At 41.7% G+C, this 17,866-nt stretch overlaps 1 protein-coding gene across 3 annotated transcripts in view; it reads right to left on the reverse strand.

Annotated features, from left to right (window-relative positions):
• Positions 1 to 17,866, reverse strand: part of Zzef1 (zinc finger ZZ-type and EF-hand domain containing 1) — a 130,897-nt gene that overhangs the window by 92,874 nt on the left and 20,157 nt on the right. For all 3 annotated transcript variants that reach the window (XM_029484134.2, XM_029484135.2, XM_021176147.3), the window contains exons 2-6: positions 11,933 to 12,077; positions 7,320 to 7,514; positions 5,541 to 5,712; positions 4,849 to 5,048; positions 2,865 to 3,075 (exon numbers count right to left, since the gene is read on the reverse strand). In XM_029484134.2, the coding sequence (XP_029339994.1) occupies positions 2,865 to 3,075; positions 4,849 to 5,048; positions 5,541 to 5,712; positions 7,320 to 7,514; positions 11,933 to 12,077 (923 nt within the window). The remainder of the gene's footprint in view (positions 1 to 2,864; positions 3,076 to 4,848; positions 5,049 to 5,540; positions 5,713 to 7,319; positions 7,515 to 11,932; positions 12,078 to 17,866) is intronic.

Here is a 17,866-nt window from a genome sequence, read left to right on the forward strand (position 1 = left end):
TAAACCTCTAAGTATGTGTGAGGGCATTTCCAAAAAGTTAACTGAGACCAAAGGCCCACCATGAACATGAGTGGTATATAATTATAGGGACTTGGGTCCCAGACTAAATAAAAAGAACAAAATGGCACAATGTGACCAGCTACCTTATTTTTCCTGCTGCCACACCCTTCCTGTCATAATGAACATGATGACTACAAGTCATGATCCAAAATAAACCATTCTTTCCTTAAATCACTTTGTCGAGCATTTTATCATGGTGACTGAAAAAAGTAACTATGTAGCCCCTGACTGCTTGGGGAAACAGTTCATTAAAGGACAGAGGTTAAAAAAAAAAAAAAAAAAAAAAGCCGGGCGTGGTGGCGCACGCCTTTAATCCCAGCACTCGGGAGGCAGAGGCAGGCGGATTTCTGAGTTCCAGGACAGCCTGGTCTACAGAGTGAGTTCCAGGACAGCCAAGGCTACACAGAGAAACCCTGTCTCGAAAAACCAAAAAAAAAAAAAAAAAGGACAGAGGTAGAAACCATTCCAAATAAACTCGCAGTTCCTTGGGCAGAATGTGGAGAAATAGGTGGGTACTCTGGTGTGTACCTATTGTGCCAGTTTCTACAGAGTCTGATGCAGAAGGTTATGTGAGGCCTTGAGTTCAAGACCAGCCTGGGCTATAACAGAGCACAGCCCTGTCTGAAAAGAAAAAAGCTGTTTGTTTGTTTGTTTGTTTGTTTGTTTGTTTTAGGAACTATTCTATAATGACAAGTCTAAGAATGATGGGTAGACAGACAGATGGACAGACAGACATGGAGATATAATGCAAAATGGCACAAGTCAGATTGAAGGGGTTGCCACAAGCTATATCTGGGAACGTGTGAGCACTAAAATTGTGGCTGGGACTAGCGATGGTTCAGGGGTTAAAAGCATGGGCTGTTTTTGCTGTGATTCTGGGTTTGATTCCTGGCACTTAAATCAGGTGGCTTACAACTGCCTATAACTCCAGATCCAAGGGATCCAAAGCTCTCTTCTGACCTCTGTGGGCACTGCACACATGTGGTATAAACAGAGAAAATCAGGTACACAAAAATAAAAACAAAGATTTTTTAAAAAGCTGTGGTTAGTTATAACCCAGTGAATAAACTAGAAATCTGTGAATCCTTAATAACAGAAATCCTTATAAATAGAAAGTTTCATAGGGGTGGGATTTAGTCCTAAATTACCTTCTTCCTAAATAATCAATTATAAAGAAAAAAATTCTAGACTTGACAAATCTGACAAAGGTCAAAGCTGACAGTACTGGTTCCAAGAACAGGCCCATGTGCAGATGGACTGCAGGAAGAGCACAGTGTCACTGGGACAACCCTGCTCAAGACACAACAGCCAGGCCTGGGCACACACCTGGGATCCCAACACTTAGGAGGCTGAGGCAGGAAGCTGTGAGTTACAGGGCAGTCTAGGCTACACAGTAAGACTCTCAATTGAGCAAAATGAAATATAAAACCTAAATCTGTTTGTGATGAAACAAACATCACACAGTCCTAGGGAACTAATTTATAGAGGGGGTCAAAGTTGTTAAAGTCAAGGGAAGACTGAGGATTTGTTCTAGACTTAGGGACACTAAAGGGACACAACAAAAAAATGCAAAATACAACTCAGGAACAGATCTTCCTGCTGAAGGGCTTTACTGGCACAACTCAGAAAAAACAAATGGGATCTTAGGAGCACATTAATTTCCTCAGATGGTGGTTTTTCAGAAAATGTTGTTTATAGGGAGCACATTATTAAAGTATCTGGGGACTGTCACATGACTGGACAAAGATTATTCGATTATTCTTGCCACATTTCTCTAACTTTAAAAGGTTTAATAAAAATGATTTGTTAATGCTTGGTTTTTTTGAGTCTGTATCACCCTGGCTGTCCTAGAATTGGCTCTGTAGACCAGGCTGGCCTTGAACTCAGGAATCCAACCAAGTGTCTCTGTCTCCCAAGTACTGGGATTAAAAGTGTGACCCACCATGCCCAGCAATTAAAATGATTTTAGGACAGGAATGAAGGGTAGGGGGTGGCCACCCCCTCACTACAGATTTAGCATTGCCAGCAGTGTCACTTGCTTTCAAGTTGTACTTAGTAATGCTAATCTCAAAATTGGTCAGACAAACAAACACTAGATACATCCTTTAGGCCCATACTTGGCAGGTCCACTAAGGATACATTCTGTCATTGAACCCATATATAATATACTAACAATTCATTACTACAGAAGCAACATTTTAAAAAACAGGGTCTTGCTAAGTCTTGTTTGGATGGAATTTACTATGAAGAAAAGACTCAATTTCAAACTTGCAGCAACCCAATCTATACCTCCCCAGTACTGAGAGGAAGCTGTAGTGTTTGTCCTACATGTTGCTACTTGACTGGTGGGGCTCCTTAAACAAGAGAATATGTTAATTTAGTATCCTTGAAAAGATTTAACTTATTAATGAAAAGAGCTCCCAATATGGGAGTCCAAACACTTAAATTCAGATTGACTCATCTCTGCCCTGTCTGTGCTCTGGAAAGATCACTAGAGGCACACCTACAAAGTGAGGATAACTTACACAAACACTTCAGCATCTACAGGAAAAACAAGAGCCAACATTTGAAAATGATGTCTAATATTAAATGTTACATAGACTTGAGTAACTGTCCCCAGTGCATAAGGAGTGGGGACAACACGGATGACATCAGGTCAGGGAGCTAATGAACGAATGAAGAAAGACAGTGGAGGAGCTGTGTCAGCAAGGCCACAGTCCGAACATCAATCCAAGTGGAGCTGAGCCCTGATCAGGGTGAGTCAGGATGTTCCTGGAGGGAGCGTGGGAACCAGAGTGACTTACTGAGTATTGTGCAGCACTGTCTGGACAAAGGCAGGATTTGTCTCCATAGACGCTGTCACCAAAGATGTCAGCAGAGACCAATACCATATTGCAGAGGCATCAGAGACGGAGACTCCAGATTTCTTTACTCTCTGAAAGCCAACAGCCCTCAGACCGTGAATCCTAGTGTCACATCCGTCGCTAAGACAACGCTTTATGTTTATCTGGACATCTGTCGAGCACAAGCAAAAGTTCAGCATTGGATTAATGTCTTTAAAGGATCAGCAAACAATAGGTTCATAGCTAAAAGCAAAATGGAAAAGTGTTAAGATATATTTTAATAACAGAAATAAATGATGTATGTTTACAGTGGAACTACTGTAGAATTAACCTGTCTCAAAAGCACTGACGAATCTGAGAAATCATAGGAAAATGTGTAAACTTAGGAGTGATGTAGATAAAACTTCTTCAGAACATTATGAATTGTGAAAACTACACAGTTTTATGAATTCTCACTGAAAAGTGTGGTTTGACATTTCTAAAATTCTTTCTAGCAATTTTGAGTTTCTGTGTCTGGCTTACAGATAGATGGTTGTGAGAATGTCTTCTTAACAACCAAGTGCAAAATAAGAAGACACAGACAAAACTCACTTTCAGATGTCACAGCTGCTCAGGTGGCTGAAGGAGGAAAGACATTTAAAGGATGCAGCTGAGGACAGAGTAGCACAGCCTGAGGCAGGAAGCTTCTATTCTACAAGTATAACTACTTTTTGGTGTAAGAGAGAGACACAAAGACACCACCTCCTTAGGCCTGAGAAACCTGAAGCAAAGCAAAAGCACTCTTAGCCCAGGAAAGCATTGGAAGAACTGAAACAAGCCCTGAAGCATTCTGGCTCCCTTAATGACATAAGGAAAGAAAAGAAAAAAAAAAAAATCACACAACTGTTACTTCGAAAATGCTATGTGTGACCAAGTATACAATAGAAAAAAAAATTGAAAACAGCCAGGTAGGGGTGGTGCACACCTTTAATGCCAGGAGTCGGGAGGCAGAGGCAGGCAGATCTCTGAATCTGAGGACAGCCTGGACAACAGAATGAGTTCCAAGACAGCCAGGGCTCTGATAAACAAAGAGACCCTGTCTTAGAAAAAAAAAAAAAAGTGAAAACATAAATGACCAAGAATAAATGGTAGGTTAGAATTGAGACATTTTTATAACCCTTAAAAAAGGTATCATCACTATATGAGATGACAGCATACTAAAAATACAAACGAGTCCAGCATGGGGTACACAACTTTACTATCAGTACTCCAGAGGTAGAGGCAGAAAGACCTCTGTGATGTTGAGGTTATCCAGGTCTACACAGTGAGTTCCAGGTCAGCTGAGCTTCATAGTGAGATCCTGTCTCAAAAGTCAAAACAAAAAAGTGGGGGAACAGGGGTGCATGCCTTTAATCCTAGCACTTGGAATGCAGTGACGTATGTATCTCTGAGTTCAAAGCCAACCTGGACTACATAGAGAGTCTCATGACAGCGACAGTTATATAGTGAGACTTGTCTCAAAATCAAAACAGTAAAAATACAAAGGAATATGAGCAGAATATTATAATCTTTGAGATATGCTATATATACTACATGCAAAAGTACTGTTTATGTATATACATGTATAAACACACACACAAAAATTCATAAACACAAGTGGCCTGGAAAGAACCACATCAAAGCATCTGTGACTTGACAAGCTCTGTGTAGTAAGATTTTGAATATTTTTCTTTGTCCATATTTGAAAGTTTTCTAGTAAGAAAATAACAATATGTTTTTAATTACAAAAAGACTTTATTGCTTTTCTATAGTTTTTAGAATTACTTAGTAGATAAAATAATAATGATTTTCCCCCCTCTGGGTGTAATAGAAGCAAATCAAATCCCAAAATTTCAGAGGCCTTCTTAAGGCTTAAAACAAAACTACTACTGTTCCTCCTCTCACATCCCACAACTGTTGAACTCACAGAGCTGACTGATGTTGGCATTTTCTAGCAGTGTCACATAGCCAGTGACATTGCTGGGGATGTGCACGTCACGAACTTCCTGCAGGTCACTGGCACTCCTTCCCACAGCCACTGTCACCTGCTGTGGCATGTAGCTCTGGTCAGTGGCAGCCACTGCAATGGACAGATGCCTAAGCACGACATCTGGCTTCATCTTCAAACTGGAAAACACAACAGAAACCACTAGTATTTCCATGGCCCAAGCACTGGTGGGGGTCACAAACCCATCTCATTTACATCCTCCAACCCCGTGCAAAGTATTCTTCCCTTTGTCTACAGGTTGGAGGTATTTGCATATACCACTACATTTGATATATGTAAAGATGAATTTCTAAATGACAGTCCTGAGATGCTAGCTATGTATTTCAAAGTCTGTATGGCCTCCCTAAACCTCTACATGGCCACTCAGTTAATATAATCTTATATTTCCTTTCAAATTATTAGTTTAGGCAGGAATGTGCAATATGAACATTCTAACAAAATTCTTATATTGGCCAAGAAACAATTCTAAACTGCATCCAGAAAGTTGAGTATACCCTCAGTTATAGGTTAGCTAAGAGAAAACAAGGCAATGATTTCTATTTATACCTCCCAGAAGAGCAATCTCCAGGCCACATTCTAAGTTTTAAAAGACTAAAGCATGTACTACTCACCGTATCCAGTGTGAGCGAGCACTGCCATCTGACTGCCAGTAGGATGACGTTTCTCCATTTGTCATCCTGTATATGTCTGCAGGGTTGGAGGATGTTTCTATATAAGCATAACACTTGGTTACTGACTTGAGCTTATCCATCTCTGGGCTTCTGGCTAGATCTCCAGGGCTTTCTGCAAGGAAACACCAGAGCTTAGTTATTTCATAAAGAGAAAAAGAAAGCAGTCATTTAAAATGCCTAACAGAAACATGCTTAACCCTTTGGCACCAAAACCTATAACATTCTTTAAAAATCTCTTTCTAGCTGGGTGGTGGTGATGCACACTTTTAATCCTAGTCCTTGAGAGGCAGAGACAGGTGGATCTCTGAGTTTGAAGCCAGCCTAGAGTAAATTCCAGGACAACCAGGGCCACACAGAGAAACCCTGTTTCAAAAAACAACAATAATCTCCTTCCAAAGACCCCACTGGCCAATGATTGCCCCATCTTCTTATTGACTACACTGTGATACCACAGAACTGGTATCTTTATAAACCTACACAGAGAGAAGAATAATTTGCACTTACATTTCTGTCGTTATGCTTTTATTTTTAACCATATTTGTTAATGTGCTTGCTTGCTTACTTATGCGTTTATTTGGCTTTGTGGGTGGGTAAGCACACGTCATAGTGCACAGGTGCAGAAACCACAGGACACACTGCAAGGGTTGCTTTTCTCCTTCTACTGTGTGTGTTCTGGAGACGAAAGTCGGGATTTCAACCTTGGTCATAAGTGCCTTCAGCTGCCGAGCCATCTTGCTGGCTCAAATGAGGCTTTTTTTTTTTTTTTAAAGGAAAGTCTCTTTTTTTAAAAAGATTTATTTATTTATTATATGTAAGTACACTGTAGCTGTCTTCAGACACTCCAGAAGAAGAGGACGTCAGATCTTGTTACAGATGGTTGTGAGCCACCATGTGGTTGCTGGGATTTGAACTCTGGACCTTCGAAAGAGCAGTCGGGTGCTCTTACCCACTGAGCCATCTCACCAGCCCCAAATGAGGCTTTTTAAGCCACTTACATTTCTGAATATTTCCTGGTCCTCCCTCCCCTCATTCTTTTCCAGGTTAACAGTCTTTCTTTGAAAAATCAAGTCATATACTGTTTATACATTCAAAATGTAAATATAAGCACTTATAACAACTAATATTTACTTGAGTGTTTATTGCCATGGGACAAAAAGTTAGGTAATGGACCGAGAATAGTTACAAAAAAACAAAAAGCCAAAACTAAGCATCATTAGTATGAAAGAAAATATATTTTGCTCCTGGAATGCCTATTTTGCTTATGATTTTGCTAAGAGAGTCTGATCTGTTTTCTCCTCCTCCTCATCCTCTTCTTTTTCTTCTTCATCATCAAGTGAAAGTGGGTCTCCATGTGCATCACAGCACACATGTGGAAGTCAGAAAAAACATTTCAAGAGTCAGTTCTTGTTTCTGCCTTTCTGAGAGGCAAGGTTCTCTTGTTTCTGCTGCCACCCTAGACACTCAGGTTAGTCAGCTTCCAGCTGATTCTCCCGACATGCTGACATCACAGATGTGCACCATTGCATCTTACTTTTTATACAAATTTTGGGGACCAAATGCAAGTCATCAGACATGCAAGGAGGCAGGCCGGACATTCTTAGGCTACAAGCTGGTCAAGTATTTTCAGACATACGGGCAACAAAGAACTGGCTCACCCTTTACTAAACACTAGAAGAAATAATAGGAGAGTATTTTCAGGCAACTCTCCCATACACATACCCTTTTCTTTTTGTACCAACTGATCCAGAGACTCCTTCAGAACTGACGACCTCATGGTGCTCATGTTATTACAGTGGTCTAACATTGGGTAGGGAATCACCATGCTAGAGATCCGATTGCGATGCAGGAAGCGCAGTATCATTGATGAGTGAATACCAAGGCCCTCCTTTGACTCTGAAAATATGTCGATGAAACCTAAAGACATAAAATCCATTTTTGGTGTTTTGGTAAAGCCACCACAATAGTTCCCACATCCTGTACCTGCTGCCCCATCTGAACTGACTAAATTAAAAGCAGCCATCAACTTTACTGAAATTTCAAGCCTCAGAAGGAAACAAACCTGGAGCAATCAATTAAGAATTTCAGGGACTAGAGAGATAGCTTAGCAGTAGGAAAAAAATATTTTTAAAGGATATATTTATTTTTATATTTATTTGTATGTATGAGTGTTTTGCCTGCATGTATGTATATGCACTACATGCATGTCTGGTGTCCACTCAGGCCAGAAGAAGGAATCGATGCCTTGAAACTTAGTGTTCATGCTAAAGTCCTAACAACAAAACATCTATTGCCATTGCTGCAGTTTCTGGCGAATTTTACATGGTGTAAGGTACTTGGCCTATGCTGTCTCCTGTGGCCCTCACAAGGTGTAGCATGTTGTCCAGCGGTGGCAAAGGTCCAGGCAGCCTTGCTTTACAACAGGGTGGATATGAAGCTTGGATGACTCACAAGATAGCGAGAAGAAGGCGGGGTGGGGAACACTCCTCCATTCCCTCCTTGTGCTCCTCCTGCCATTCTAGATCCTTCTCCCCAGTGTATGACTCATCTGAAGCCTGATCCTCCATCTTCTCTTCATTCTCAACACCTCTTGTTCAGATGTCTCATTTAGATGCTCTAATCATCTTAGATTCCCTGAATGTCTCCTGACTCCCATGTACAATTATCCCAAGTAATCTTAGAAGACATGACACAGACCACACCTGCCACTGTTTAGACTCCTTTTCTGGTTCCTTAGAACCAAAATTAATGAGTCTCAAGTTGAGGTTACTATAGCCCAGGAGCACAGGTGAAGTAAGCAAGGAAAACATGGCAGTTTTTCTGGAAGCAGAGACATACTTGTAGTTTCTCCCCCTGCCCCCAATTTTTAAATGAATCATAATGTTTGAAAAGAAAGTCAAATTTTTTTTTAAAGTCACATAATTGTATTATTTGATAATTTTTCACAAGTTCAAGTGAGCTATGTAAATAGCCTCTGATCAAGATGCCAGCAGTCCATGAAACTCAAGAAGAACGAAGACCAAAGTGTGGACACTGTGCCCCTTCTTAGAATTGGAAACAATCACCCATGGAAGGAGTTACAGAGACAAAGTTTGGAGCTGAGACAAAAGGATGGACCATCTAGAGACTGCCATATCCAGGGATCCATCCCATAATTAGCCTCCAAACGATGACACCATTGCATACACTAGCAAGTGTTTGCTGAAAGGACCCAGATATAGCTGTCTCTTGTGAGACTAGGCCGGGGCCTAGCAAACACAGAAGTGGATGCTCACAGTCAGCTATTGGATGGATCACAGGGCCCCCAATGGAGGAGCTAGAGAAAGTACCCAAGGAGCTAAAGAGATCTGCAACCCTGTAGGTGCAACATTATGAACTAACCAGTACCCCGGAGCTCTTGACTCTAGCTGCATATGTATCAAAAGATGGCCTAGTCGGCCATCACTGGAAAGAGAGGCCCATTGGACACACAAACTTTATATGCCCCAGTACAAGGGAATGCCAGGGCCAAAAAATGGGAATGGGTGGGTAGGGAAGTAGGGGGGAGGGGTATGGGGGACTTTTGGGATAGCATTGGAAATGTAATTGAGGAAAATACGTAATAAAAAAATATTTAAAAAAAAGAGTTAAAAAACATAAAAAAAAAAAAAAAGATGCCAGCAGTCTCTAGGGAACTTGTCTTTAATAGCAGAACAAACAAATTCACTAGAAGAGTTAGAAGGATTGAAGGTCCTGAAGGGGATAGGAACCACACAGGACCACCAACAGTGTCAACTAACCTGGACCCCTGGGAGCTCTCAGAGACTGAGCTACCAACCAAAAAGCACACATGGGCTGGACCAAGGCCCCTAGCACCTATGCAGCAGAGGGCTGCCTTGTCTGGCCTCAGTGGGAAAGGATATGCCTAATCCTGCAGTCTTGATGCACCAGGTGGGGGATAACTAGGGAGGCCCCACCCCCTCAGAGGTGAAGGGAATAAGGAAGGGCCTCTGTGAGGGGGATGCTGTGTTTGGGATGTAAATAAATTTAATGTAAATAAATGTAGATAAAATTACCAAACTGCTCAAAAACAAAACAAACAAACAAAACAAAAAAAAAAACTCTGCCACAACTTTTTGAATAAAGTAAGATGCTAAGATGAATTTCTATACATGAAGTAGCCTATGATTATGTGCCCTACTCTAACTCCAGAGCGAGATGATTTCTAAAAACTCAAAATCTAGACAATGCCTGCCCACTCCCACAGGGAGATGAGGCTTTATATCCATGAGGCTATTGAGACTGCAATGAATTTGCTCAGAACCCACACAAACAGCAGACTGTTGTATGCATACACATGAGTCACATACATACTCATACACACAATACACTTTACACACATACAATGCTGAAATGGAAGATGTTTTCAGTTTTGGGAAGGTTCTGTAAAGGAATGGATTTCAGTGAACTCTAAGTGTCAACAATGAGATGCAAGAACAAGTTTCAGTGTGGGAGAACATTTGAGAGGGGACTAGGAAACCACACAAGGCCACACAGAGATGACCACAGTTTACAAAGGCTTGCGACTGTGACAATTCTTGTACGTGTGATACTGCTGATATTTTTGAACTGAAAGCTCTGAGTCCTGAGTGTACTATGTGAGCACTTCAGGATCTGGACCATGACTCATTCTCCATCAGCCTTTCCCTCCTCCATCAGGCATGCAGTGCAGCAGACATTATCCACTGGTGGTCTCCCTTCTCAACCCTACCTGCAAAACCTAAGACTCGGGTGATAGTTCAGAGGTACAATGCTTGCCTAGCATTTGTGAGGTCCTGATTTGATCCCCAGCACACTCATGCACATAACACACAATCTGAGAAGTCCAAACAATGCTACCCACATATTTGCAATGCAAAGGTGGGAGTGACTGTAAATGCTAAGATATGCTAGCTAAATGAAATTCAAAATTCAGCCTAAATACCATGAGACCAGGAAAAATAATACAGGCTACCTATGATGCCCTATAAGAATTATATAATAAAAGACAACAAAACATTCATTCTCCATTAAGATGCAGACATTTTCCTCCCCTGGTTCAATACATCACTTGGCAGTAGGTCAGAAGGATCAACAGCCATTAGACTCACACCATCTGCCAAGACTATCCTGCCTTTATCCCTGCCCTAGAGACACGAAGTACTGTCACTTGGTGTACAGAGCAGGCAAAATTCTTAGGTCAGATGATGTGCAATGCTATTTCCCTTTCAAATTGAATTGGCATCTCACTTGAAAAAAAATGAAGGTAAGATTTATTCTAATGCTGTCTTTACATAAGTCTGAGTCACCAAGGAAATCATCTAAAAACACAGACTAGGCTGGATATATAGTAATGTTGTACAGTGCTTGTCTAACTCGTATTAAGCCCATAGGTTCTAGCCTCAGTACACACAAGAGGTGAGGCAGTGGGGACAGAGAGATCAAGAACATGAACACAAGCTGGGCGTGGTGGCGCATGCCTTTAATCCCAGCACTTGGGAGGCAGAGGCAGGAGGATTTCTGAGTTCGAGGCCAGCCTGGTCTACAAAGTGAGTTCCAGGACAGCCAAGGCTACACAGAGAAACCCTGTCTCAAAAAACCAAAACCAAAACCAAAAAGAAAAAAAAAAAAGACATGAACACAAAGAAAACAAACAAGCAAAAAAAATTTAAAGGCAATATTTTTTAAGAGTACAACAGGTAGAAGCACCACTGCTTAATTTTTAGCATTTTTCACTTTATAAAAATTACAAAAGTTTCAAAGTAAAAGATTTAGAAAATAAAAATGTTTGCCGCATGCCAAAAATAAAATGTGAGGACACAGCAAAAATAAGAGATCACTATTCTAGAGGAGCTTACAGTATTAAAATGAATTAATTACAAAAATATTAAGTTGCCAAAGAAAAAAGAGAAAAAAAAAACAGAAAAAAGAAAGTAAAGAAGAGCACTGCAGACAGGGGCAGGATGCCATGGGAACATGCAGCATGGGCCAGGAATGCTTCTGAAGGGAGCAAATCCCTTGACCAAGGGGCAGAAAAGCAGAAAACTGCCCAGCCACTGCTGCTTAGGAATGAAAGTGATGATATCACTGATTTCGTTCAGATCATGTGTCTAATGAATGCTTTGGGGGAATTCACAGTGCCACAGCTGGGTCAATCTGCAGCACAACGAAGTTTATTTTTGTTCTAAGCTTTGTGCAGTAGTTGTGCCATACCAACGAGGCTTATCCTAGATGCCATTTCTGCTATATTTACTAACTGAAAACACTATGGTTCTAGGAGAACGTCTTGAGCCTTCAGAGTTCATGTGAGCACCTACCTGGAACAAGAGAGCAGGCTTGCAGTTGTCTGATGACATGGCTCAGCTCCCCCTGAAGATTGGCTCCACTGGAGTTCTTGAGGGCCTCCAACATATTCTCAGCATCAACTGTCCCATCTCCCTCAGCATCAAACTGGGCAAAGGCCTACAATGTAAGAGACATATATATGTACACATATGTATTTCATCCAAAGAACAAATAGATTCAAAATATTAGATCTTTGTGTTTTATGAGACATATGTGTGCACCAATTTTATAGTCTCATTTCTCCTCCAAAGTAGTAATTCTTCCACATCTCCAAATAATTTCAGAAGAAAGCATCCATTGTAAAATTTTCCAATAGTTGTACATTGCTGTGGTCTGAATAGAAAATGTCCCCTAGGGGACTGGAGAGATGGCTCAGCAGTTAAGAGCACTGACTGAGCCGGGTGTGGTGGAGCACACCTTTAATCCCAGCACTCGGGAGGCAGAGGCAGGCAGATTTCTGAGTTCGAGGCCAGCCTGGTCTACAAAGGGAGTTCCAGGACAGCCAGGGCTATACAGAGAAACCCTGTCTCGAAAAACCAAAAAAAAAAAAAAAAAAAAAAAAAAGAGGTCTTGAGTTCAATCCCCAGCAACCACATGGTAGCTCGCAACCATCTGTAATGGGATCCGATGCCCTCTTCTGGTGTGTCTGAAGACAGTAACAGTGTACTCATATAACTAAAATGAAAGAAAGAAAGAAAGAAAGAAAGAAAGAAAGAAAGAAAGAGTGCCCTATAGGCCCATGTGTTTGAACACTTAGTCCATGGCTGGTGATACTGTTTTGGAAGGTTATGGAAATGTCAGGAAGTAAATTCTGGCTGGTAAATGTGGCTCACTGTGTATGGGCCTTGAGCCTTTGCAGCCTGACCTCACTTTCTGTCAATTTTCCACTTCCAGATTGTAGACTTAACATGATCTCATGTGTTTACTACAGGTGTTCTGGGTCAGGATGGACTACAGTCTTTCTCAGACTCAGTCAAAACAAACCCTTCCTCCTTTAAGTCCTTTCTTAAATTTGGTCACAGCAACAAGAGATGTAAAGTACAGAAAATGTCAAACACAAAGTGAAACTTTGAAAGACCTGGGTACAAAAGTCTGGGCCTTCTCAACACCTCAAACACAAAGCATTAATTTGGTCTACTGCTTCAGTATTTTTAACCATTGTGGACCTCACCCCTTGACAACACTAGGCTATTTAGGAGACCTGGTTCTGCATGGGACTCAGTTTGAATACTAGTCGTCCCTAATAGCTATGTGTACATGAGTTGTTTGATCTGAAATATAAGCCAGTTCCCACATTCACAAGCTGCTGCCTGGACAAGGTACACAGGAATAAAGTCCTTTACAATTAAAGCATCTAGCAGAACAATGTTCATTTTCTAATGTATAAACCTCTGCTTCCCTGTCACATTCTACAAGACTGTCCTCACAGAACTATGCTTTCTCCCAGTCTCAGTCCCTGGGCCCTGGTTTCAGTCCTGTTGCTGATACAGACACTCACATACCTCCTCACCACTAGAATCTTCGCTTCCTCAAAATGTTGGCCTCCTTTCCTTACTCCTCTGCTCCATGATCAGGAAAATAACCCAACAAGGTTCCATGATGGACACAATGCCCATTGCCATCCCAGCACAGATGTCTGGACAGTAGAATATTCAAAAGGAACAGATACAGATTCCCACATTTGTAACCAGAAACTTTAGGCATGAATGTAGGATGAGACAGAATTTAGAAATAATGTAGCAAGGACAAATCCATAGTTAGTTTTGCTCTAATCAGTCTGACAAGATTATCCAAGAAGTGAATAGGATCAAAGATTACACTAGTCAAAGTACAGTGTACAAGAGGAAGGGTATGTCCCACATCCTGTGGAGAACTGTGCTGTTTAGGAGGCCTGTGGAGGAGACTGTGGAGGATTTTGTGTGGTATGTGTGTTGGGAGAACTGTCTAGAGATTACACTTGGGACCTTGCTCACATCAGGCAATCGCTTCACCACTGCACACATCTGCAGATCACTGGGAGTGTCTTAGTAGAAGTTACCATTGCTGTGATGAAACACTATGACCAAAACCTAGTTGGGGAGGAAAGGATTTATTTGGCATGCACTTCCACATCATATTCTATCACTGAAGGAAGTCAGAGCAGGAACTCAAACCGGGCTGGAACCTGGAGGCAGAAGTTGATGCAGAGGCCATGGGGAGGTGCTGTTTACTAGATAGCTCTGAGCCATTACATGGTTTGCTCAGGCTACTCTCTTATAGAACCTAGGACCACCAGCCCAGGAATGGCCCCTTCTACAATGGGCTGGACCCTCCTACATCAATCACTAATTAAGAAAATGCCCAACAGGTTTGCCTACAGTCCAATCTTACAAAGATATTTTTTCTCAATTGAGTGTCAAGTTGACATAAAACTAGCCAGCACAAAAGACCCCTTGTCAACTTGACACAGACATATCACAGCTAAGCTACAACTTTTCCTTTCTTGTTCATCCCCAAGATTCCACATTGATATTAATATCACAATATTAAAAGATTGTACAAACTTTAGAAGCCCCATAGCCCCAAATTCAAAGTTTTAAAAGTTTAGTTTTTTAAAAAAAATAACAGAAAATCTTTTTTTTTTTTTAAGATTTATTTATTATATGTAAGTACACTGTAGCTGTCCTCAGATACTCCAGAAGAGGGTGTCAGATTTCGTTATGGATGGTTGTGAGCCACCATGTGGTTGCTGGGATTTGAACTCTGGACCTTTAGAAGAGCAGTCCGTGCTCTTAACCACTGAGCCATCTCGCCAGCCCAGAAAATCTCTTTTTTAAAACCCAAAGTCTCTCAAAAGCAGAGGATGGAGGCCTGGCTTGTGAAATTCCAGAGGGACATTTAGGAGTCACTCAAAGCCTCTATCAGACCATTGCAGATTTTGAGTTAAGAATTTCTGGACCAGGCAGTGGTGGCTCAGGCCTTTAATCCCAGATCTCGGGAGGCAGAGGCAGGTTAGCTGGGGCTGTGAGTAACAAGATACCAGAGCCACTAAAATGAAGACTTTGTTTTGGTGGAGTAATGGATTCTGGTCAGCCAGAGGTGAGAAATTAGCAGTGATTAAGAGACCAGTATCGCTCTTAAGATCTCACCTCTCTTATTCTCATCTCTAGCTCTCCTTTCCCCCTCTCTTCCCCCCTCTCTCCACGTGGCCATGGCTAGCCTCTCTCTTTCTATCTTCTCTTTCTCTCTGCCTTTCTACAATAAAGCTCTAGAAACAAAAGCAAAAACAAAAAAACAAAAGGGGGGGCTGGAGAGATGGCTCAGCGGTTAAGAGCACTGACTGCTCTTCCAAAGGTCCTGAGTTCAAATCCCAGCAACCACATGGTGGCTCACAACCATCTGTAATGACATCTGACACCCTCTTCTGGAGTGTCTGAAGACAGGTACAGTGTACTTACAATAAATAAATAAATCTTTAATTCTGAGTTTGAGGCCAGCCTGGTCTACAAAGTGAGTTCCAGGACAGCCAGAGCTACACAAAAATCTTTAAAAAAAGAAAGAAAGAAAGAAAAGAAAAAAAAGAAAAGAAAAGAAAAAGAAAGACCAGTATCATTTAGGTGAAATCTTTTTTGTTTGTTTTTGTTGGTTTGCTTCTAAGTTGAAAGACAGTAGTATTAAGGGTTCTTCTTCTTCTTCATCACATTTTTGAGTCCTTATATTTTAGAACTTTACAACAAGGGGCTGGAGAGATAGTTCAGTGGTTAATAACACCAATTGTTCTTGCAGAGAACCTGGGTTCTGTTCCCAGCACCTGCATGGTGGTGGCTCACAACTATCTTTAACTCTGGTTCTAGAGGATACGATGCCCTCTTCTGGCCTCCTCAGGCACTGCATGCATATGGTACATGTAGGCAAAATATCCATACACACAAAAGAACAAATAAATAAATCTTTTTAAAATGCACAATGACATAGATAAAATGTTAAGCTTTGCTTTTAAATAATTTGGACAAGAAAAAATTGGTGGTGTTTATAACAAATAAAATTTGCCTCAAATTGGTAATTGTTGAAATTGGCTAAGGTATGTGGGAATCAGCTACTACTGTCTCCATTTTCCTGTTTAAAAGTTCCGTTTGTTTGTTTGTTTGTTTGTTTGTTTGTTTTTCAAGACAGGGTTTCTCTGTGTAGCCCTGGCTGTCCTGGAACTCACTTTGTAGACCAGGCTGGCCTCGAACTCAGAAATCCACCTGCCTCTGCCTCCCAAGTGCTGGGATTAAAGGCATGTGCCACCACGCCTAGCGTAAGTTCCCGTTTTTTTTTTGTTTTTTTTTTTTTTTTGGTTTTTCGAGACAGGGTTTCTCTGTATAGCCCTGGCTGTCCTGGAACTCACTTTGTAGACCAGGCTGGCCTCGAACTCAGAAATCCGCCTGCCTCTGCCTCCCGAGTGCTGGGATTAAAGGCGTGCGCCACCACGCCCGGCGTAAGTTCCCGTTTTTAAGAAGGCGTTCTTCCAACTTGGCAGAGGCCTAACCCTCAAGAGAGTTGAAGAGTACAGACTGGAAGATGGCAGGCAGCTAGAAGTGAGAATGCCACCTTGCAGTGGGAGGCTGGTGTCTCCTTGCTAAGTGGTTAAGGACAACCTTCTCCAGAGTTCTCACAATGCTAGCAGCCAGCTTCGTAGCCTTCCAGAAAGAGACAGAAGAGTCTTCCCTGGGGACGCTGACAAGCCTAAGAGAACAGGTGACACAGAATCATCCCATAAAAGTGTCTGGCCAATGTATCGTATAGTCAGGCTCACAGACCATAGGCAGGCACACAGAGCAGTCAGGCTGTAAACCACCCCACCCCACCACATCCCCTCACCCAGTCTTACTCAGGCTGACTGTGAATCAACCCTGAAGCACAGGCAGACCTTTTACCTGTGATCCTGCTTCAGCCTCCTGAACAGCAGCCCAGCTCTAGTCCCTTAGTCTTCTATTGTTGTTTTTGTTTTATTTTGAGACAGTGTCTCATACTATGGCTACCCTGAAAGCTTGCTCATGCTAGTCTCAAACACATAGTGAGTGTCTTGCCTCTATATCCTGAATATTGGGTCTAGTCCCTCATTCTCTGGTGAGTGGATAGCTTAGAAGCACTAGACAGCTGAGAAAATCCTACTATAAAACACAGAAAAGAAAGATTATATAGGAGAAGAAAACTTCAAAAGAGTGATTAATTCTTCACAGAGACACTTAAAGGTATTTTAGCCCTAGCTTTACTGAAGTGTATATTTCATTTCCCATAAAATTCAACCCACTAAAATGAACAGTTCAGTGGGTGTCAATATAATCAGAGTTGTGAAACCACCACTCAGCAACTTACAACCTATAACAGGGAACTGTTACTAAAAGCAGGAGACTACAGTCCTGCACTCAGAAGGCTACAGCAGGAGGCTCTGGAGTTCAAGCTCTGCCCCCAAGTTATATATTGAGTTCCAGACTGTCTTGAGAATCTCATCTGCACATGTAATCTCAGCCCTTGGGATACTGAGGCAGGAGACCTGCTATGGGTTTGAGGCCAGACTGGGGCTAAACATCAAGTAAAAACAACTAAGAAACTCTCATTAGAAAAGTTGAAAGGCAGCTGAAGAGATGGCTTAGTGGTTAAGAGCACTGACTGCTCTTCCGGAGGTCCTGAGTTCAAATCCCAGCAACCACATGGTGGCTCACAACCATCCGTAATGAGATCTGATGCCCTCTTCTGGGCTGTGTGAAGACAGTTATATTGTATTTACATATAATAAATAAATAAAATTTTAAAAGGAAGGAGGGGAGGGGAGGGGAGGGGAGGGGAGGGGAGGGGAGGGGAGGGGAGGGGAGGGGAGGGGGAAAAGAAAAGTTGAAAGGCAAAGTTTACTAAAGGGACCAGAAAGAAAAGCAAAAAAGAGA

The sequence above is a fragment of the Mus caroli genome, unplaced genomic scaffold (genome assembly GCF_978045245.1).
Source record: "Mus caroli unplaced genomic scaffold, Mus_caroli_1 scaffold_13, whole genome shotgun sequence".
NCBI lineage: Eukaryota > Metazoa > Chordata > Mammalia > Rodentia > Muridae > Mus > Mus caroli.